Source organism: Indicator indicator, chromosome 11 (assembly GCF_027791375.1).
Source record: "Indicator indicator isolate 239-I01 chromosome 11, UM_Iind_1.1, whole genome shotgun sequence".
NCBI lineage: Eukaryota > Metazoa > Chordata > Aves > Piciformes > Indicatoridae > Indicator > Indicator indicator.
In genome coordinates, this window is record NC_072020.1 from 30179873 (window position 1) to 30201257 (window position 21385).

The window sequence follows — 21385 nt, forward strand, 5'->3', positions numbered from 1 at the left end:
AGGCCACAGAAGAGAGAGAGAGAGAAGTTGCAAGCAGAAGCAACAGGAGAAGAAAAGAGAGAGAACCATTTATGCCTCTGCTCTATATTCCCATTAGCAAGCCAATGAATTATATAGACCTTATAATTGTTTTACTTTTGCATCCAGTGCTAATTTATTTTGCTTTTCAGTCATTGCAGTCACGATCTAGGCTAAAGTTCCCCCTTCAAACTGTAACACCAGGTTATGGCTGCAACCTGATGTTTCACCATTTGAATGTACATTCTCTGTAAAAGTCTAGATGCAGGTGCAAGTGGAGGAATCTCTACAATATTGTTTTTTAATTCTTTGCTGAGGTATTTCCTTTCCCTCCTCTTTAGTATTATTAACAGAAAAAAAAATCAAAATAAAATTTTAACAAAATTTGAAGGTTCAGAATAAGACACAGCAATCAAAAAAAAAAATTTCAGTCAGTATGGTGAAAAATGAGACTTATTTTAGTGAACATGGTACTGCCTCAATACCAAGGGAAAAGAACTCGTCATCAGAGAAATGAATTGCTCAGCTGTTTATAAGCAAAAAAGCTCTGGGGGAATTTCTCAGGGCCCAAACCACAAAGCATTGCAGGGTTACACAAACATATGTTGCAGGTGTTTTAGGGTAGACAGGTGGGAAAACCTTAGCTTGTGAAAAATACTCTCTTGTAATAGATGGCATCTGAAACTAGATAAATGCAACGGAGGAAAACCAAACAGAACAGCAGCAGTAAATTGTCTGCACACAGAGCAACAGGCTCACCAAAATAATCTCCTCACTAGTGCCAAATGGGATTTTTTTAAAAACTATCCTTTTTTCAATACATTAAACAATATTTTTTCTGAAGCAGTAGTATTTTAATCCTAAACCAAAGAACAGACTGAATTAACCACATCTAAAAAAGAGGAGGTAGATAATGATGCAGTGGTGGGGTTTTTTTTGTTTATTTAAGGGAGTTGGGGCTGTTCAGTCTGGAGAAGAGAAGGCTCCAAGGAGACCTTCTTGTGGCCTTCCAGCATCTGAAGAGGGACTACAAGAAAGCTCGGAAGAGACATTTTAGGATGTCAAGTAGTGATAGGACTAGGGGGAGTGGGAAAAAAATAGAAATGGGTAGATTCAGATTGGTTAGGAAGCAGCTCTTCCCCATGAGGGTGGTGAGACACTGGCACAGGTTGCCCAGGGAGGTGGTGGAAGCCTCATCCCTGGAGGTTTTTGCAGCCAGGCTGGATGTGGCTGTGAGCAACCTGCTGTAGTGTGAGGTGTCCCTGCCCATGGCAGGGGAGATTGGAACTAGAAGATCCTTGAGGTCCCTTCCAACTCTATGATTCTGTGATTCTATGATTTTTAAGGAGTCAGTCTGCTCCTTTCCCCTCTCTTTAGCTGTCAGGGCAATATTGGATTTTTTCAAAATTCTTGTACACCCTAGAACATTTTTATATGAAAAAGCTATTTTTTCCCTGTTCATTTGTTTCTATTGGAAGCTGTAATGACTGGGAGGTCAGCAAAGGTTTACCTTTTCTTTCTAGATCCCCTACCCTTATTTCTTCAATAAATTTGACGCAAACATGACAAAAATTCAGAGTGGGAAAGAGATGACATGGAGCAGCTGAGATGTGGATATGGAATCCAGTTTGTTCAGTTCAGCAGTAGTTTTTCTATTAGGCACTAACAGTATGAAGTGCGTACTTACGATTAGGTAGCAGTCTAGCTGCACAGGAGATCTGTGCTACTGCTGTTGGCAAAGGGGGGACACCATAATCCTCAAAGTGGGGAAAAATGCTTTCTGTTCATGCATTTCAGAAGGATGCTATAGGTCTCAATCACAGAACTAACTATTTGCAATGCAATAATGAAAAATTGAAAAGCATGAAAAATTGTTCTATTTAATAATTCCTAAAGAAAATTAGGCAGTGCTTTTCCACCCTGACTGAACAAAAATTCTCAGAAAGAATTGAAAAGGAAAGAAATTCAGTTAACTGAAGCAAGTCAGGAAAAGACCTCTGAACAAGCTGAAATAAATGGTCTCAAAAATTTTTTTTTTTTTTTTTAATGTGAGGACCCTCCATTCCCCTGGCAACTGAAAATCTCAGATACCAGGAATATATTTTAAATATTCTGCATTATCACCTGATTGTAACTTCATGCACAGATACTTTCTCTCACACAGGCATTCCATGACAAGAGATGAACAAATGAAAAAGGACAAGTGAGGTTTAAAAATACTTTGGTGACTTGACTGAAAGAAATTTCTAGTTGTGTATTTTGGCTTCTTGTCCCAATTTATTGGAAAGTTTTTTTTTTTCTTTCTTTCTTAATAGTTTTACAGCATATTGTGTTTTAGCAGGTGCTCAAATCTTACCAAATTAGCTATTATCCAGACAAAAAAACACTCTGACCTGCCAACATTCAAGTTCATAACCTGAGTAAAATCCTCATCTTCCATCAACAGAATTGCTGAAGTACCTTTTACATCTGCCTGTTAATTTAGTCACCTATTTTTCAGCAGAACCCTTGGCTTTAAGAAGTAAATTAAGTAAATAGAGAGGTATAAATCTGACAGTGTTCAGCCCTACCCCATGACAGATTTATGCTCTGGCATCTTGCAGCCCTGCATGGTTAGGAACAGGAGTTTTACAACAATGTGGAGGAAAGATCCAGGATTTTGAAGGAAACACACAGCAAGTCTTGCTTGAAATCCCGGAATGCTCCAAATGATGAGATTTAAAATCTGACATCTTTATGTACAGAAAAGCTACCACATTATGGTTTTATTGGCACTCATTTTGGACAACCTGCATAACTCACTGATGGCTTTGTGAGTAATGCAGTTATCTGAAGCTTAGACTGATAAACCCCTTGTACGCAGGCCTCATATACTGGGGAAAACCAAGAACATTTTAAGGTGCTAGTTGATTATTTCTGTTATGTGGAATGAAACACTAATTCATATCTCATGTGCAATGTGTTAGTCAATAAAGGTTCTTAGGGGAGTGAAAAAGGCTCTTTCACAGAATCACAGAATTAACCAGGTTGGAAAAGACCTTCGAGATCATGAAGTCCAACCTATCACCCACCAACACCATCTGATCAACTAAACCTTGGCACTAAGCCAGGCTTTTTTAAAACATTTCCAGGGACAGTGACTCCACCACCTCCCTGGGCAGCACATTCCAATGGCCAATCTCTCTTTCTGGGAAGAATTTCTTCCTCACCTCCAGCCTAAACCTCCCCTGGCACAGCTTGAGACTGTGTCCTCTTGTTCTGCTGCTGGTTGCCTGGGAGAAGAGACCAACCCCCACCTGGCTACAACCTCCCTTCAGGTAGTTGTAGACAGCAATGAGGTCTCCCCTGAGCCTCCTCTCCTCCAGGCTCAACACCCCCAGCTCCCTCAGCCTCTCCTCACAGGGCTGTGCTCCAGACCCCTCCCCAGCCTTGTTGCCCTTCTCTGGACACATTCCAGCATCTCAACATCTTTCTTGAATTGAGTAGCACAGAACTGGACACAGGACTCAAGCTGTGGTCTAACCAACGCTGAGTACAGGGCCAGAATGACTTCCCTGCTCCTGCTGGCCATACCAGGAGCCCCATGCACAAACCACAACAAAAGGAATACGATATCCAAGTATTTTCCTCTGAAATACAGAGAGAAGCTAACATCCTAGTGCTGCAGGATGAGCAGCCACTTTCATTTTGGATTCCAATATTAAAGATACTGCAGAGACATTCTGATCACTGCTGTTCCTTAAAAAGATATCTCCAAACCTAGATTTCCATAACAGGTTACAGCAAAGGATAAAATGTACCATTCCCATGGCTAGCTTGAAGGTATTTTGCTGTTTGAGAGAAGTGTTCCCCAATACAAATGTACTCACATAACTTGGTATACAATAAGAACACATTAATATTTACTATAAAATATGTCAATATGCCAGCAGTACATCTACATTTATATCAGAAGATACAGAACTTCCATTCCATCATAAAAGACTGGATATGACTCAGTAGCTAATATTTCACACAGAATTGAAAAGTTATTAGTCTGTTTTTATATAACACAGTTTGTGTTTTGCAAATTTCAGTCAAATAAATAAATTATGATGCAGAGAACTTTTGATTAGGTAGACCCAAAGTGCTTTAAGTGTTTTAAGTGCTTCCTTTTGATAAACTACCTTGCAAACTAGAAATGATTAATTGAATTGTCAGGTTGCATATAAGAAGAACCATAATCACCTCACCCTAACACTGTTAAATACATTTTATTAGTGTAATTTTATAAATAACATCATTAATCTTTAGGAGAAGGTCAGTAGCTTTAGAAGAGTTTTTAAGTAGAAGTAAACCAATCATTTGAAAGAAACAGCCCCAAGAAATTCACAAGCAATGAGTTTTATTGGTAGCTAAGGTAATTAAGAGCTTAAAGTACTTCAGCTTCTTGCTTTATCATCAAGCACAATCAGAATTGCTTTACTTTGCTACTAAGGATATGAATTTGCTCAAAGAGAATAAACAGTTCTAAGTTTTGCCTTCCAAAGACAACTTCCTCTCTATAGTTCTTGTTCTTAACATGACAGAGTTTATAAATTCCCAGTGAATATTGGGAGCTCTGATCCCCACTCCTTCCCTATTTCCAAATTCTCCCTCTTTAGAGAAGACTAAAAATGTGAACACTTTTTTTCCCCCTTTTCCTTGTGTTTGTTCTCACTGCCAGGAGTGGACTGCAGCACCATCTCACTCGGTCCTACATAGAGCTGGGACAAGTCTTTGTATCTGCACCATGTTACCTCCACCATAGCTTTGTACTTCACTACGCACGAAGCTTTATTCTGTTCTCTTCTGTTTCCCACCATTTCCCTACTCATTTAAGTGCAATGACTGCTTGACTTTGATACAGTATTTGTGGGTTCTTTACCAAAAAACTGACCTGTGCATACAACACTGAAGAAACAGCAATACTGGAAACAGCATCATTGGCAAACTAAGAGAATCATTTTTCTCCTTCAATTGATGACTACAATGTTACATATGATACTGAGGAATGAGAAGGGCTTGGAAAGATTTCTCATTTGAAAATGATGACTAATCAACTTACTTTCCAAGATCTTTTCCTGAAAATATTACTGCTGAGGGGGGGATTTAATAAATGTGTGCTAAAGGTGTGTCTTAGTCTGGAGAAGAGAAGACTGAGAGGGGATTTAAGAAATGTTTATACATGTCTGAGGGCTGGGTGCCAAGAGGGAAGGGACAGGCTCTGCTCACTTGCACCCTGGGACAGGACAAGGGGCAATGGATAGAAACTCCAGCACAGGAGGTTCCACCTCAACATGAGGAGGAACTTCTTCACTGTAAGGGTCCCAGAGCACTGGAACAGGCTCCCCAGAGAGTTTGTGGAGTCTCCTTCTCTGGAGGCTTTCAAGCCCCATCTGGATGAATTCCTGTGCGACCTGTGCTGGATTCTCTGGTCTTGCTCTGGCAGAGAGGGGTTGGTCTCTTCTCCCAGGCAACCAGCACCAGAACAAGAGGACACAGTCTCAAGCTGCACCAGGGGAGGTTTAGGCTGGAGGTGAGGAGAAAGTTCTTCACAGAGAGAGTGGTTGGCCATTGGAATGTGCTGCCCAGGGAGGTGGTGGAGTCACCATCCCTGGAGGTGTTCAAGAGGGGATTGGACGTGGCACTTGGTACCATGGTTTAGATAGTCATGAGGTGTAGGGTGACAGGTTGGACTCGATGATCTTTGAGGTCTCTTCCAGCCTTCTTGATTCTATGATTCTATCTCTGAGGGTCCCCTCCAATCCCTAACATCCTGTGATCCTATGTGATGTACAGGGATTCTTTGAAGAAGATGAAAATTTTTTGGCAGGTCAATTAAATGGTTAATGCATCAAAGAAAAATGCAATGAACTCTGAGAGAGATGAGAAAGTTACTGCACTATGACTATTGACCACATAGTTTTTTTTTTTTTTAATATATATATAGCTTAAAATGCATAGGTGCACTGGGAATGAAGGGTTTGAAACAAATGGAGAAAAACGAAGAGGATTTTTAATTCATGGTACACTTACTATTTTTATGTGGTACTATGGCAACATGGATATTCCAAGTAATTTATCATTAAACGCATATCTGCCTGTCACACCTTGTTCTATTAATGAAATGCAATAACTCAGTATTTAAAGCCATAATTCCTACAACAAAGCATTGCTTATCTCCTTGGAAAAACAGAAGTTTCTGATTTTAAGAACATGAACATAAACAAAGAACAAGTTAGTATCATGGCCTTCACATGTAAAACATATGCAAGTCTTGGTTGTATATGGCCACATGAAAAAGCTTAGCATGCAGTTAAGAAAAAACACTGATTTAGTGCATTTGCAAAGGGGGAACTTAGATTATCAGAATGCTTGGATTCAAGGAATTGAGTATGGTTATAAAACCAGAGTCAGTTTGAAGACTCTGACATGGCTTTGTTGATAAAAAGCTCTCTCCATTGTACTAAACTCCCAAATCTTAATCTCTCAGCAATTAGGACACATAGACATTCTCTGCGAGTCACTGGAAGTAAAGACATTGAAATTTGTTTCTAATAATTCCTTTCCTCCCAGATGAACAGACATGTAGTCAGCATTCCTAGAAAACCCTGCTTCCTTTCTCAGTCATGTCACCTGTCAAGGCACCTCTCCTCTAAAGTACAAGTGACCTTACTTGTACTGACCACCAGCTCATATTGCATTACCCCAGTTTCCCAATACTTGCTTTTTGTGCACTCCAAGCCCTTAATGCAGTACTGCAAATATTCTGAATTATTATTCACATTCTTCATGATCAAAAAAAAACCCAACCCCAAAATAACCAAGTGTTTGTTAGAGACCCTCTCTCCCCCTTGTTGGTATCCCTCTAACAAAATGGACTCTGCACCCCAGCAGTACCTCTGTGTGTAGGTACAAATTAATGAGTTGCTAATGCCCAAACACTGCCAAATCCCGACTTCGGATTGGCTGCAATCTGGTCATTAAAGAGAGGTAATTAATGCCAGATTGCACACAAAATGCTAACAAACAAACAAAACAACCCCAAACCTGCTTTTCTCCTGCCACAGACAGCAAAACAAACACTACTGACATAACGGCAGCTTTCAAAGGACAGTCGCAGCTCTGCAGCGGCACCTCAGTTAATGAGTGTAGCGAAAAGAATTTATCTGAAGGGGAAGAAAGTGAAACTCAACAGCCTTTCAGGCACATGAAGCTAGCTTGGAGAAAACTCTGAGAAGGTGGCAGCTACTTAAGAGGAAAATTCAGCTGAAAATAAAGGTACAAAGGGTTCGGTTGAAAATTTCAGTAACGTGTTTTCCCCTTGTCACTTACTGCTCGGATTGTGAAAAGCTGGAACGCAGATTTCTGTGACTAATCGTTGTATGAGTGATCATGACCATACATTATTGCTTAAGTTTGCTGGCAGTGCCTGCTATTTCAGTCATGATGAACTAATAATACTTCTTTGAAATGTCATGTATGCTTCATCATGGGTTTAGCTGGAATGTATTATTATTACACGGCTACTTTCAATGTCAGCAAATAGCTTAAAATACAACGCTGAGAAAATATCAACAGCAGTAACTAGAATATTATTAGCATAACTAAGAAATTAATTCCCCATCAAGCAAGCACAACTTCCTTTTTTCTTTCTTTGAATCAATGGCTTAAGATAAAAAGGTGTCTTCACTGAATGAAACTCCTAACTAGCTTGCTCAACAAACAAGAGTAACGCACCGAGCTAAAATATCTGAAATCAAATTTGTTTTACAAAAATATTAGGAATAAATATAGTTAGCTTGCAGACAAAGGATGCTTGCAAGGTTCTTAGCATGCAGTGCAAAACTGTAATATTGCATAGAGTGCTTCAGTTTTCTAATAAGTCACTGAGATAAGGTTAGCACTTCAACACGGAACAATATACAAATAAGAACACCCAAAGATGAAAATTACTCTGCTTATGTTGCTGTATTAGAATTTTATTTGCTAAAGGGTGAAAACAGATTTGCAAAATTCACAGTTAACTTAAAACAATAGTTTTAAACCTTTTATTCCTAGCCCTGGCTGCCTTCAGGAAGGAAGGAACATCTGGTTATTTAAGGAACACAATATGTTCACATTTTCTATGACTTTTGTTTCTAATTGGGTTTTTAAATTTTTTTTTATTTGAACAAGTCTAGTCAGAACTATGTTTTTTAATCACTTTATATTTTTTCCACTGCCCTGTATCTGTATCTCTGCTTCTTAATTTTGCAGCATTTGCTCTGAAAATGAACAGCACTCAATGGTTTTGATAAGGAAAAAAAAAAAAGAAGAAAGTGGCCACTTACAGGAAATTAAGTACCCAGAGACACAGGATCACAGGCTCACAGGATGTTAGGGGTTGGAAGGGACCTCTGAAGATCATCGAGTCCAACCCCCCTGCCAGAGCAGGACCATAGAGTCCAGCACAGGTCACACAGGAATGCATCCAGATGGGCCACAGAGTCATAGAATTGCTAGGGTTGGAAGGGACCTCAAGGATTATCTAGTTCCAACCCCTTGCCATTGGTCTTGAAGGTCTCCAGAGAAGGAGACTCCACAACCTCTCTGGGCAGCCTGTTCCAGTGCTCTGGGACCCTCACAGTGAAGAAGTTCCTCCTCATGTTGAGGTGGAACCTCCTGTGCTGGAGTTTATATCCATTGCCCCTTGTCCTATCCCAGGGTGCAAGTGAGCAGAGCCTGTCCCTTCCCTCTTGACACCCAGCCCTCAGACGTTTATAAACAGTTATTAAATCCCCTCTCAGTCTTCTCTTCTTCAGACTAAGACACACCTTTAGCAAACAGTTTTGGATATATACAGAAAGCCCTTTCCTTATTTTCTCCTTTCACATATACACACTTTAAACACCCCATTCTTCCCTGTGCTTATGTTCAGAAGGACATATAAACAACTGAGATAATTATCTGTTCAAAGATTAGAAACGTGAAACAAATATCTGCTAAGCAGGTTACCTTTATCATCCTGTGCAAAGACAACAACACAGGGTTGAGCTTTTCATTCTACATTCTCCTTAGAACTGGAGATAGCCATATACAGAAGAGGCTGAAATTCAATTATTCTGCACTGATCATACTCATGCCTGTCAAATTAGTATCTTTCAGGCCCCCCCTTCAGAGGTACTTTAACTTGTTTCCAGCTGTTATGGAGAAGTGTATTTCTCTTCTGTGGTACTGGACTACATCAGGAACATGGTATCTAAAATGTCCTCTCATCCCAGCTGCCAACTGGGGTTCATAAATTGAAATGAAGAGTTGCTGCACGCTTTAGATTAATAGAAAATACTGATTACTTTTCATATTATTAATCATAGAATCATAGAATCAACAAGTTGGAAGAGACCTCCAACATAATCCAGTCCAGCCCTATCCAATCAACCAGACCATGGCACTAAGTGCCTCATCCAGGCTTTTCTTGAACATCTCCAGGGATGGCAACTCCACCACCATCCTGGGCAGCACATTCCCATGGCAAATCTCTCTCTCTGTGAAGAACTTCCTCCTAACACCCAGCCTGTACCTCCCCTGGCACAGCTTGAGACTGTGTCCCCTTGTTCTGTTGCTGGTTGCCTGGGAGAAGAGACCAACCCCCACCTGGCTGTAGGTGTTACTACTGGATAATGCTAAGGCTTCTGCTCAAGTTTGATTACACAGTAGGATGGGAAATGGTATTTGTCCATCTATAAGAAAAAAATGCCATCCATCTTTTAAGTATAGCTTTCTTTTCACATTTCAGTTGCTTTCCTGGTGATGACTGAAATGACAGGGGCAAACAAAACATGACAGGTTCATGAAGCCAAAGTTTAGCACTCCTGATAGTCTACAAGACAAATAAGCAGGGAATAGATATTTCTTGTTAGATGAAGGGAACAGAAGAAATCATGAGTGTTATTAGACATGCACATTCAGATTATCTCCAGAATCAAAGGTTATGAATGCAAAGGCTGTATCAGGTCTATCTTGACTACTTCATCAATTATGACAGGATTGTTCCTTAAGAACTTTTCAGTTTTATGTACATACTACCAACCTTTCTTAGTCCAAATAACCCACAACTTCCCCTCAGTAGGTTACTTGGCATTTGCCTAAATGTAAAAATAAGCAGATCCCTGTTTATCCCTGCCCATGACTTCTAAACTGCATTTCTTGTTCAGTTTTGAGTTCAAGCTCCAAGGGGCAGAGAGCAAGCCTCTTTCAGATATTTGGGACAACACTGAACATTCTTGCCCTGTTCCACAAATAATGAAATAAGCCACTGGACCATGCAACAGTTTCCTATAGAAGAGAGTTCCTTCACACATTAAAACCCAAGTAAAATCTCAGAAGAGGCCACACAGAACAATTCAGGCCTGTCTCAGGAGATCTACACTGTACTGTGCCAAATGTAATTTCCTATGAGAAGCCAGAAGCTGGTGACAAAGAAATGCACAGGAAAACATCAAATGATGAAGAAAAATCATTAAACACTGAATGTGCTAATCATCACTTACAAGTTGCACTATTGACTAAAATCTCCTTGTCTTTTCTTCCAATCTCCATTTATCTGCTCAGGGAATAAAGGCAAACTGGATTATCTTTATGCAGATAAAAAGGTCTCATGATTTTCCCACTTAGATAGGTATATAATCTGTGTTCTAAAGCACCCATGATGTATTATTGAGTCTTCCCCTTTCACTTTGTGTAATGAAAAATGTTGATAGGCTTTGAAAATTTGTATGTGGAGGTCCTACAGAGTAACAAGACTTGGAATTCAAAAATATGTTAGATTGAAACAACATGTAAGTGAAGCTTAAAATCATGCCTGAGGAAAGATAAGAAACAGGTACACAAGTCTTAGCATTGAATATAAATTTCTTTTTCAGACCAGAAGCTTTTTTTTTTTTGCCTTCCCCCCCCCGATTGATCTTTTAGAACAGCTTAACTTCCTTGCTGTACAAAGACCAGATCTGTTTATGCAATCTTGACCCAAAGATATAATGCAAAATAAAGATGGCTGCAAGTCCTTTAGGGCTCTTCATTCTCTGGAAATCCCAGCTTCCTAACCTTCAGAGTATTTTCTAAGCAAGTAAGTACAGCTCAAAAATGAGGAACAATTGTAATGAATCATATCTGACCTGTTGGAGAGCACCGAAGGGGAAAAGGGCCTGGGGGTCCTAGTGGATGGGAGGTTGACCATGAGCCACCAATGTGCTCTTATGGCCAAGAAAGCCAATGCCATTCTGGGGTGGATTAGAAGGGCTGTGGTGAGTAGATCAAGAGAGGTTCTCTTCCCCTTCTACTCTGCCCTGGTGAGGCTGCATCTGGAATGTCCAGTTCTGGGCCCCTCAGTTCAGGTAGGACCTCAGGGAACTGCTTGAAAGAGTCCAGCACAGAGCCACAAAAATTATTAGGGGAGTGGAACATCTTCCTTAGGAGGAGAGACTGAGGGAGCTGAGGGCTCTTTAGCTTGGAGAGGAGGAGACTGAGAGGTGACCTCATTCATGTTGATAAAGATGTTCAGGGTGAGTGCCAGGAGGATGGAGCCAGGCTCTGATGGGTGATGCCCAATGACAGGACAAGGGGCAATGGTGGAAGTTGAGGCATAGGAAGTTCCATGGAAACATGAGGAAGAATTTTTTTCCCTGTGGGTGTGATGGAACACTGGAACAGGCTGCCCAGGGGTGTTGTGAAGTCTCCCTCTCTGGAGATATTCAAAACCTGCCTGGATGCATTCCTGTGTGACCTGCTCTAGGTGACCCTGCTCTGGCAGGTGGCTTGGACTGGATGAGCTTTTCAGGTCTCTTCCAGCCCTTGACATTCTGTGATTCTGTGATATTTAAATGGAAAAAAAACAACCCTAGTAGTATTTGCATGAAAGAGTTTTAAGTCTCCATTCACCTGCGTGAAGGCAGAACTACCTGAAAGACATGGTAGGAACCACATCCAGTATTTTTCTGAAGGGTGTTCAAGGCACATCTCAGAATGTTAAGTAATAGGACACTGAGGCTTTATGAGCCTGATGACTTCAATCTGTTTGAGACAAGAGCATAAGGAGTGGAATAGTGATCATACTTCTTTCAGCTGGTAGGGTCTCTTGTCTGTAGGATAATTCTGTGGACAGCTGAATTATAAGTAACGATTCTGTCTTTTAACACACACTTCCAATAATGACAGATTATATATTGGACTCATTTTGATGTCTTAGCATGATTTTTCTCTCCCTGTATCTCCCCTCTAAAAACTACTATTTTGCTAAGACAGTACATAAACAAATGCTGGGCAGTCTGATTTTATAGAGTGCTGCTGAAATCTTAAGAAATGTTCCTGAGATCTAACGTTACAAACTTTCTTACACACTGAAAAGATGATACACTTTACTTCTCATCATGAAAGAGATCTGTGTGCCCAAGAAGAATGAACAAAGCAGCCGTAAGGATGCAGATTGCTGCATAAAACTGATATAGAAACAAAGAGACAATTTTTTTCTTAATCCATAAAAGTGTAAACATTGGTAGTGAATGAAATTTTGCATGAGGCAGTCAGAGTGCAGAAGTGATGTATTTTTCACTTTCAAAGGTGATGTGCATCAAGATGAGGGAAATCAGACTTTACACTGGCAGCCTACTAATGGGACATGCACAAAGACAGTTCAAAACCAGTAGCACAAATTCAGCTATCTGCCAAAGATCTGAGTACTGCAAAGAGTGCTGTGTACAGCTTCATCTAAAACACTTTACCCACCACGCTGTGGATACCTGCTGTATATTACATCCCCACACGCAGATGTCATTCTAAAACAGCAAGAAATCTGATTTTTTTTTTTTAGTATAGAAGAGTGTATGCTAGTAATAAGTAACATACAATTTATGAATTTATGCATTTTATTCATGTGAATCTTTTCAGGCTGTAACAGCAGACTCTCTTGTTTTGAACTGAAACCCATCACATAACTACTATATACTGGGGGAGTGGGGGGAGCTCTTTAAGGATTAACAGTGATTAGTTAATCTGCAGAAATCCCCTGAAGAGGTTTTACAGATGAAATTGCACGACAGTTTGCATACAGCATACTCAGCATACTAGGTTACTATATAAAACATTACTTTCCCCCAAAAAAAGATTATGAAAGATGTATATGCAGAACACACAGCAACATTACTCTAAACATCTGGAGTTACCAGATCTGGATAACCAGTAAAGTAGCAGGATAACATCCCTTAATGAGTAAAGGAATTTGGTTCTACTCTTAGTAACCAACTCCTTCCATTAGCTTTTTTTTCCATTAAGAATAAACTTGAAATTACAGTTTAGTCCCTGAAATGTAGGTTGTTATTAGCTTCATAGTATTTTGAATATTTTGTTATAGAGAAGTCACCATCTCACCTTTGGATCTCGGAGAAAAAGCGCTCTTAGGATGAGGGAGTGAACATCTCCAATAGGTGGATAATGCATCAGAAGTCCCAAACAGGTCTGGTAATTACTTGAAATCACTACAATGGGGGAAAAAAACAAAAGGTGAAAAAAAAAAGAGTGAAATATTACTATCTTCATATTCTAAACTGTCAGTACCTTTTCCAGTATGTTCATTACACTTAAGATGGTAAGACTGAGGAGGTTCAATATCATTCAGGACCATCTTAAACCTACTACTGACTTTATGTCCCAGATGTTTGTATTAGCTACAGATTTAGATGCCTAAACTTTTATCTCTGTAGCTGTGCACATAAAGCCTGCCTGAGGTGATGGAGGTCAGGGCAATACAGTCAGTGGAGCCTGAAGAACTTGACCTGCACTCTGAAACAGACACTGACTTGTCACACACAGACATTTAAATGTAACTATGATGATTTGTGAGGCAAATTTTACCTTCAGTCTTGCTTTTATGGTATCTTTCTCTCACTCTGACGATTCTTTGCTGAAATGTCTGTCTTGTTGTTCTTATGTACATCTACACATACAGGCCCCCACACATACACGCCTATGTACACACACATAAACGATGCCAGCAACTCCTTGTTTGCTTGGAAATCCAAAAAGATTTGTGGAATGGTCAGGAAAAGGCTAGATTTCAATTCCATAATTAATTAAAAATATAATATACAGTTAAATTTATTAGAATTTCTTAACCTATTCAGGAAATTTTCAGCATGCTTTGCAGCAGTCTGTAATTTGGTTATAATTGTGCTTGATTTTATCTGAGTCTATGCAAATATACTCTATGGATATTTGCTTGTTGTCATCTTCTGGGGTTTTTTTGTTGTTGGCTGGTTTCTTTTGTGTGTGTGTGTGTGTGTGTCTCCCCAAATCAATCTAATTATGAGTGCAATTATTAAAGACATCTTTTCAGGCAGGTCTATGTAAACTACTTCATTTCTTTTGTACCATCTAAATCCAGGCAATCCATCTGCCACAGCTGTCAAAGCAATGCCTGTTAATGATGCTTGCACTCTGCAACATAAAAGACAGCTTCCAACAATACCAATTGCAAATAGATTTTAAACAAACTTTACTACTTTGAGAACTTTAGCTGTGGTGAAAAATGTTTTTTCATTAGTCAGGCCTCTACACCATTAAGGAGCATTGCAAATAAAAAAAAATACTTTGAGTCAACAGAAGGCAAAATCAAGGATTGTTTTGCAGACAGAAAGATTGGAATGTTTTACTTTTTTCTTTCATGTGAATAAGCCTCACACCCTCCTGTACCTTCTCTCCCTGAACAAGAGGATTATGGGGAAAAGATGCAGGACTGGGAAAAATGAATAATTATAATCTGTGTAGGGAACCACTTTATCATCTTCATTTCCGTTGCTGATCCGACAGCTTGTAATTTCATACATCTGCTTTCATTTGTAAAGCACTCACTTATCCTACTCATTCTTTATCTGTTCTGCCTGTTCTTTTTCCTCCCCTTTGTTTTCTTGTTCATATTCAGGTACCTGTTTTTCCTTCTTGAAGTCACAAAGCTGGCACAGTGAACGCAATACAATGGTCTCCATCAGAGTGTTTTCAGAGGAGTACAATATGAGCACCACATCGTACATGGGCAATGAAAACCTCCTATGTAAATTAAATTTAAGATACTTTCTGATCACCATGCCTTTTGTACCAAAGCAAATAAAAGTATTGGAAATTCACAGCCAACTCTAAGTACTTTTTAAACAGTAGGCAGGAAGACCAACACATTTCTCTTTTGAACAGATCACTATATGTATGCTCTCTTCTGCACTGTAAAATGAGTTAATATCCTTTCTTTATTTTTCCTGGAAGAGTTCTTCACTGTTTCAGGAAAGTAAATATTAAAAAAGCTACTTTATTTTAATGGTGTAGGCTTGATCCCTGGGGAAAAAAAAAAAAAAGACATTTACTCTAATTATTAAAAAGGTAAAAGAGTAAATTAATTGAATATTGGGGTGGGGGGTGGGGGTGGGGGGGGATGAATAAAACTATTGGGCAATGACTTGTATCCCTTATGATCCCTAAAAACTAATTTTTCAAATGAAATCTTACCATCCAAATAAATAAATAAATAAATAATAATTTAAAAAAGTTCAACACTTTAATGAGGAAAGACTGATAACTTTAATATTTGCTTTCTGTTTCTGATTTTTCTCACATATTCACCCTTCGCCATTATACGCAGACACTGTTGCCAGTGGTCTGTTTTCTGGGGAACCTTGGGTTAAAGGGATTATTTTGCTGAGACATCTCTTGGTATCCTTTGTTTCAGAGTGATCTGTATGCTGCCCATGAGTCGGCAATGTGTGCTCACAGCCCAGAAGGACAGCTCTGTCCTGGGCTGCATCCATCAGCTTGAGGGAGCTGATTCTGCCTCACTACTTTGTTCTGGAGTACTGTGTCCAGCTCTGACATCCTCGGCACAAGAAGGACTTAGATACAGAAGAGGCCCACAGAAATGATCACAGTGTTTTTAGATAAGCAAAAGCATATCCTAAACAATGGCCATAGCTGGTCTTCAAGTGGAAACATGGTAAACATAAATTTATTCTAACACTGATCAGGCAAAATCAGCTCCTGATGCAATAATCACATTTGTCTACTATGTAAAATGTAGTCAGGTCTTCCAGGTTTGCTCATTTTTGTCCTTCTTGAAGGGAAGTCTACAAAGTAGATATATTTTTGCACTGCACCCTCCCTTCTATTTTGATTTCATCAACAATTACATATACATCTGTAATGGTGAAAAATAAGTAATATATTCAAGCTTCTGCTTTTAGTTAATTAAAAAAGAAAGAAAGAGAGAGAGAAAGAGAGAGAGAAAGAGAGAGAGAAAGAGAGAGAGAAAGAGAGAAAGAGAGAGAGAGAAAGAAAGAAGAAAGAGAGAAAGAGAAAGAGAGAGAGAAAGAAAGAGAGAAAGAGAGAAAGAAGAAGAAAGAAGAAAGAGAAGAAAGAAAGAAGAAAGAAAGAGAGAAAGAGAAAGAAAGAAAGAAAGAAGAAAGAAAGAAGAAAGAAAGAAAGAAAGAAAGAAAGAAAGAAAAGAAAGAAAGAAAGAAAGAAAGAAAGAAAAGAAAGAAAGAAAGAAAGAAAGAAAGAAAGAAAGAAAGAAAGAAAGAAAGAAAGAAAGAAAGAAAGAAAGAAAGAAAGAAAGAAAGAAAGAAGAAAGAAAGAAAGAAAGAAAGAAAGAAAGAAAGAAAGAAAGAAAGAAAGAAAGAAAGAAAGAAAGAAAGAAAGAAAGAAAGAAAGAAAGAAAGAAAGAAAGAAAGAAAGAAAGAAAGAAAGAAAGAAAGAAGGAAAGATTGTCTTGCATTATTTTTTCCAAAGGAATACAAAAAAATGATTTATTAAAACTAAGGGATACTTTGGTACACAACCCTACACTTGGCCTGTGGAGATTATCACTTTATGGATAAAGCTCTTGTTGGATACAGATATAAAAGAGTACTTTACAGAATAGCTGTGCACATCATTATCTACCTGTAATCTCTAACACGTATAAATAATAATATAATAATCTAAATTCTCCTTTCTCCTTGAATAGTTTGAGTAAGAGAGGATTAAAAAAACTACAGTAAAAATAAAATTAAAAACATAGCTGAAACAATGCTTTCTAAAAACCTTGTCTTTGAGAACATCATAATAAAAAAGACAAAAAAAATCAATCAATTCCCAAACTAGCAACTTTTCCCCCCTTCCCTATTGTGTTGATAAAAAAAGAATATGGATAAATTTTAAACTTTCAATTGCTTTCAGTAATGTATTATTATCATCATTGCTTGCATTAGACATTTTTATAACACAATATCTCAAGAGCTGTATTACTATTCCTACTGTTTCAAAGTTTTTAAACTGAAAATTTCCAAGCAATTTATTTATAGACGATTATCACCATCAGATATTTTGAGCTATCATTTCCTTTCACCAAACAAATAGCTTTTAGAGACTTATTTAATTTGAAAATATTTTTAAAAATATTACAACAGAACTTTGAACTCCATTCAGAGCTCTATTATCAGCACTTAAAAATGAGGAAGATTGGAAAACTTTTCTATTAACTATCTAGAAGAAAAGCTTATTTTAGCAAAGGGAGGAATGTGGAAATCACAACAGTTTGAGGCTGGTTTTGAAAAGAAATATATTTTCAATCAGCTTCAGTTAATCTATAATTGGGTATTTTGTTTCACTCTTCTGTTATGCTTAGAGTAACTATGTTTCAGTATTCTGTTATGCTTAAAGTAACAATGTTTCACTATTCTATTATGCTTAGAGTAACTATGTTTCACTTTTCTATTATGCTTAGAGTAACTATGTCTCACTGTTCTATTATGCTTAGAGTAACTATGTCTCACTGTTCTATTATGCTTAGAGTAGCTGTTTCACTATTCTGTTATGCTTAGAGTAACTAACTACTATAAATCAGAAAGTTACTGATTACAGAAGCAGAATGTCTATGAAATATTAGCTGTCCTGCTGAGATGGCTGCATCATAATTGGGAAATGTACTCAGCTTTAAAGCCATTTCCCAGTCTATTTACTAAAGCTGAGGATTTCAGAGAAAAGAGGGAGATTGATTTCATGCAGGTACTTAGAACACAGTTTTAGCTCACATTTTTAGTTACTTTATACCAATACTTGTACACGAGCACCACAAAAAAGAAAGAAAACAAACCCATAACAACCTTTCTTCTCCAAGAAGGGAGAGAGTGCTTACAAACACAGTTCTAAAGGTGGTTTTTTATTAAAAAAAGAAAATGACACAAAATAAAAATACTGATGTTAAGAGAGATTTTTACATACATCTGCACTGCCTATCTGTGCAAAAAAAACGTTAAGATTGTTTCAGTTTACTGCACATACACAAGGCAGATTTAGACCACAGCATATAATGACCTGGAATCAGATCATCCTGAAACTCCAGCATTAATTGTGAATTAAACTTCCACATGTTTGAGAGGAATATAAGATAGCTCTATATGCTGCATGTTCATCAAAAAATAATTACACACCCCCCCCCCCCCCCCCCCCCCCCCCAGCCCCAAAGACAAGCAGTGGAATGACAGTACATGGAAAGTACATGCACGTTATATTTTCAAGACTGGAACCTAAAATAGGAACCACAGATGTTGAAAACTTCACATGTCCTAGAATACAAAATTGTGTCAAATATGTGACCTTGTTATAACCTAAAGCTTAGAGACCGTATATAATTAACTCTGAACAGCATGCTATGGAATTCATATATTTAATGACAGGCAAGTATCTTGCTGCAAGACTCATACTTTGTTGCAGCAAAGTTGTATACAGGTTTTTTTTTTTTTTGTTCAAAATGTGATGGGACAGAAATAAATGCCTCAATTAACCATGATGCATTTCCCTCCTCCTATTCACAAGCACATAAGCTAACAACATTTCTGTGGTATCTTACTTGTCCCACCTTAATGCATTTATTGGTCATCACTGAGCAGGAAGAATTCCCCTTGGCTCACATTTGAAGCATAATAAAAGTAAAATGAACCGTCAGCTCTTGTGAAAAATAAATGGATTTTGTAGTTCTCACTCAGCTCTGCATTTACCTTTCTTTCAAGATCTATCTTCAACAATTGTGAGTCACTGTACTGTGCATTTCTTACAGCAGAACGGCACAAAAGTATTTCCAGTGTCAAAGGGAGGCTTTACTCAATTCACCAGCTTGGTCAGAAGGTGGAGCTCTGTACATACCTGTACCACTTACTGCACACAAAATCTGCAACTCCATCTAAAGCTCCAGAACTACTCAGAAAACAAACCTGCATTTAACTACAAGATACAATTTGTATTATAAATATAGCAGACCACTTCTGATAATAAATGGCTTCTCTCCTAAGCACTTGGAGCAATTTGCAGGATGTTAAAAAAGCCACAATGAAGTTTAACTTCAATGTAAGTCCTCTTTTCCTGTTTAAAAGTAGGCTTGCATTCTTTTAAAAAATAAATTGTAAGGTAGTTGGTACTTACAGGCATCTCTAATATATAACAACATGGCTACAAAAATGTAGTCAACTAAATTCAGGGTGATACTGTCAGCAAATAGAGCATCCCAGACAACCAGAAGGTCCTGAAGCGGGAATTCACGTCCAAACAGGAGCCTTATCCATCGGCTGAAAAAAAAAAAAACAAAACAAGGAAAAGATGTCACTTGTATTTCTGGTTTGCCAAGTCCAGTAAAATCAGGAACAACTACAATTCAAAACATTTGACCAGAACATTTTGCACAGTGTGAAGATCTGTGGTAGCCACTTAACTAACTGCATTTGAGGGAATGTTTACTGCAGCTACGTTAAAGAAGTGATACGTTGCACAATGTAGAAGCTTAGCTGAGTAATATTATTACCTGGGTGACCCTCAAAGGACAAAACATATCTATCCTGTATGCCATATTTTTGAGCATTTACTGAGATAGTGAGTTAAGGTGAAAAGAGGAAAATGTTATGTAAGAACACTCTGGTATAGGAAAACACCAGGGTGAAGCTAGTGGTTTATGAGGAGCACTGAAGAGCCCAGTCATGCGAAAGCCAGTTCAGAGGCAGATGTCAAAGAGCACTTAAGACAGACTGGGTCACACTTACTTTTGAAGAGGCTTTCTCCCTGTTACTGATGGCAATGTTTGCAGCTCCATGTAAATATGCTACAGATGCTACTGTGATTAAACCTGATTTAAATCTTTACCGGATTCGCTATACTGCTAATTCCTGTTCAACTCTCTGCTGTTTTCATACCCAGGAAAATGTGGGAATCTGTCTTATTTGCTTGAGGCTGGAAGCTTAACATGCAGTAGAAGAAAATAATTTCTCAAGATGTCTTAGTTCCAATCTGGCCCTTACAGTGACTTGCTGACCTCAGGAAAGGCACTTCCCTTTCCTAGTCCAGAACAGATCTGCCAGTTTTGTACCTTTTTTGATAGGACTATCTAAGGTTACATTTAAAAGAGATAAAAAATAGTTAATAACATTAATCCTGAAGTAGTTGTTATGAAATGGACTTTAAAATAATGAATTACATTTTTAGCTGGGACATGCAAATTACTATGCACGTGGAATCTGTTTATTCAGTGGCTAGAAAAGATTGATTGCAAATTTCTGCTAAGCAAATTAAGTCATTCTTTAAAACTCACAAAAATTTCTAAAAAGGAAACCAGAAATTTAATCAAGATTAGTTTCACTCATAAGAATTCATGTTTAACCACTTTTGTTCCAGAACTCATTGTTGGTTTAAGGCATCTGTGGGTTTTTTTCCCTGTGATTCCAGTAATAAAAGTTCATTTCCAGAGAAATTATTTCAAACATGTCAATTGAGTGCAAACTTTTAAGACAGCAACAATCTGTATAAAACGACCCTTACATGTAAAAAGAAATTCAAAGGGACTGTTTTGTAAGGCAAGCTTTTGTTCACTGAGCTTTTACTCACTGGAACTCTATGTTTAATCCACAAGAACATCCATGCTACAGATTCAGGATCATCACAAAAGTTTTTTTCATTGCAAGACAAATTCCCTTTTGGAAATCAAAATATGTGATTTGAAAAGACAGCATCATCCCTTTCTTATATTAAGCATTTATGTTCTAAGCATTTATGTTCTAAGGTCTTGTAACTTTTTATGTATGTGTAGTAATAATGAAAGTCACAATATTAGCTATGACAAAACAGAAAGCCTGCATTTCCCTCTCTGATCAACACCCCCTTTCTATAAGGACTTATTTTCAGGCCTTGGAAAGAGAAGTCAGAAGAACTGAAAACACAAAAGCAAGGCTTAGCAAGTGCATTTAACACTGTGTCTGTTCTATCTAAGGGACTCTACTCTATAGTGACACATTACCCTATAGTGCCTAGCCTA

At 38.2% G+C, this 21385-nt stretch overlaps 1 protein-coding gene across 2 annotated transcripts in view; it reads right to left on the bottom strand.

Annotated features, from left to right (window-relative positions):
- Positions 1-21385, bottom strand: part of TBC1D5 (TBC1 domain family member 5) — a 206160-nt gene that overhangs the window by 68343 nt on the left and 116432 nt on the right. For both annotated transcript variants that reach the window (XM_054384865.1, XM_054384866.1), the window contains exons 12-13: positions 19510-19652; positions 13444-13550 (exon numbers count right to left, since the gene is read on the bottom strand). In XM_054384865.1, coding sequence (XP_054240840.1) covers positions 13444-13550; positions 19510-19652 — 250 coding nt within the window. The remainder of the gene's footprint in view (positions 1-13443; positions 13551-19509; positions 19653-21385) is intronic.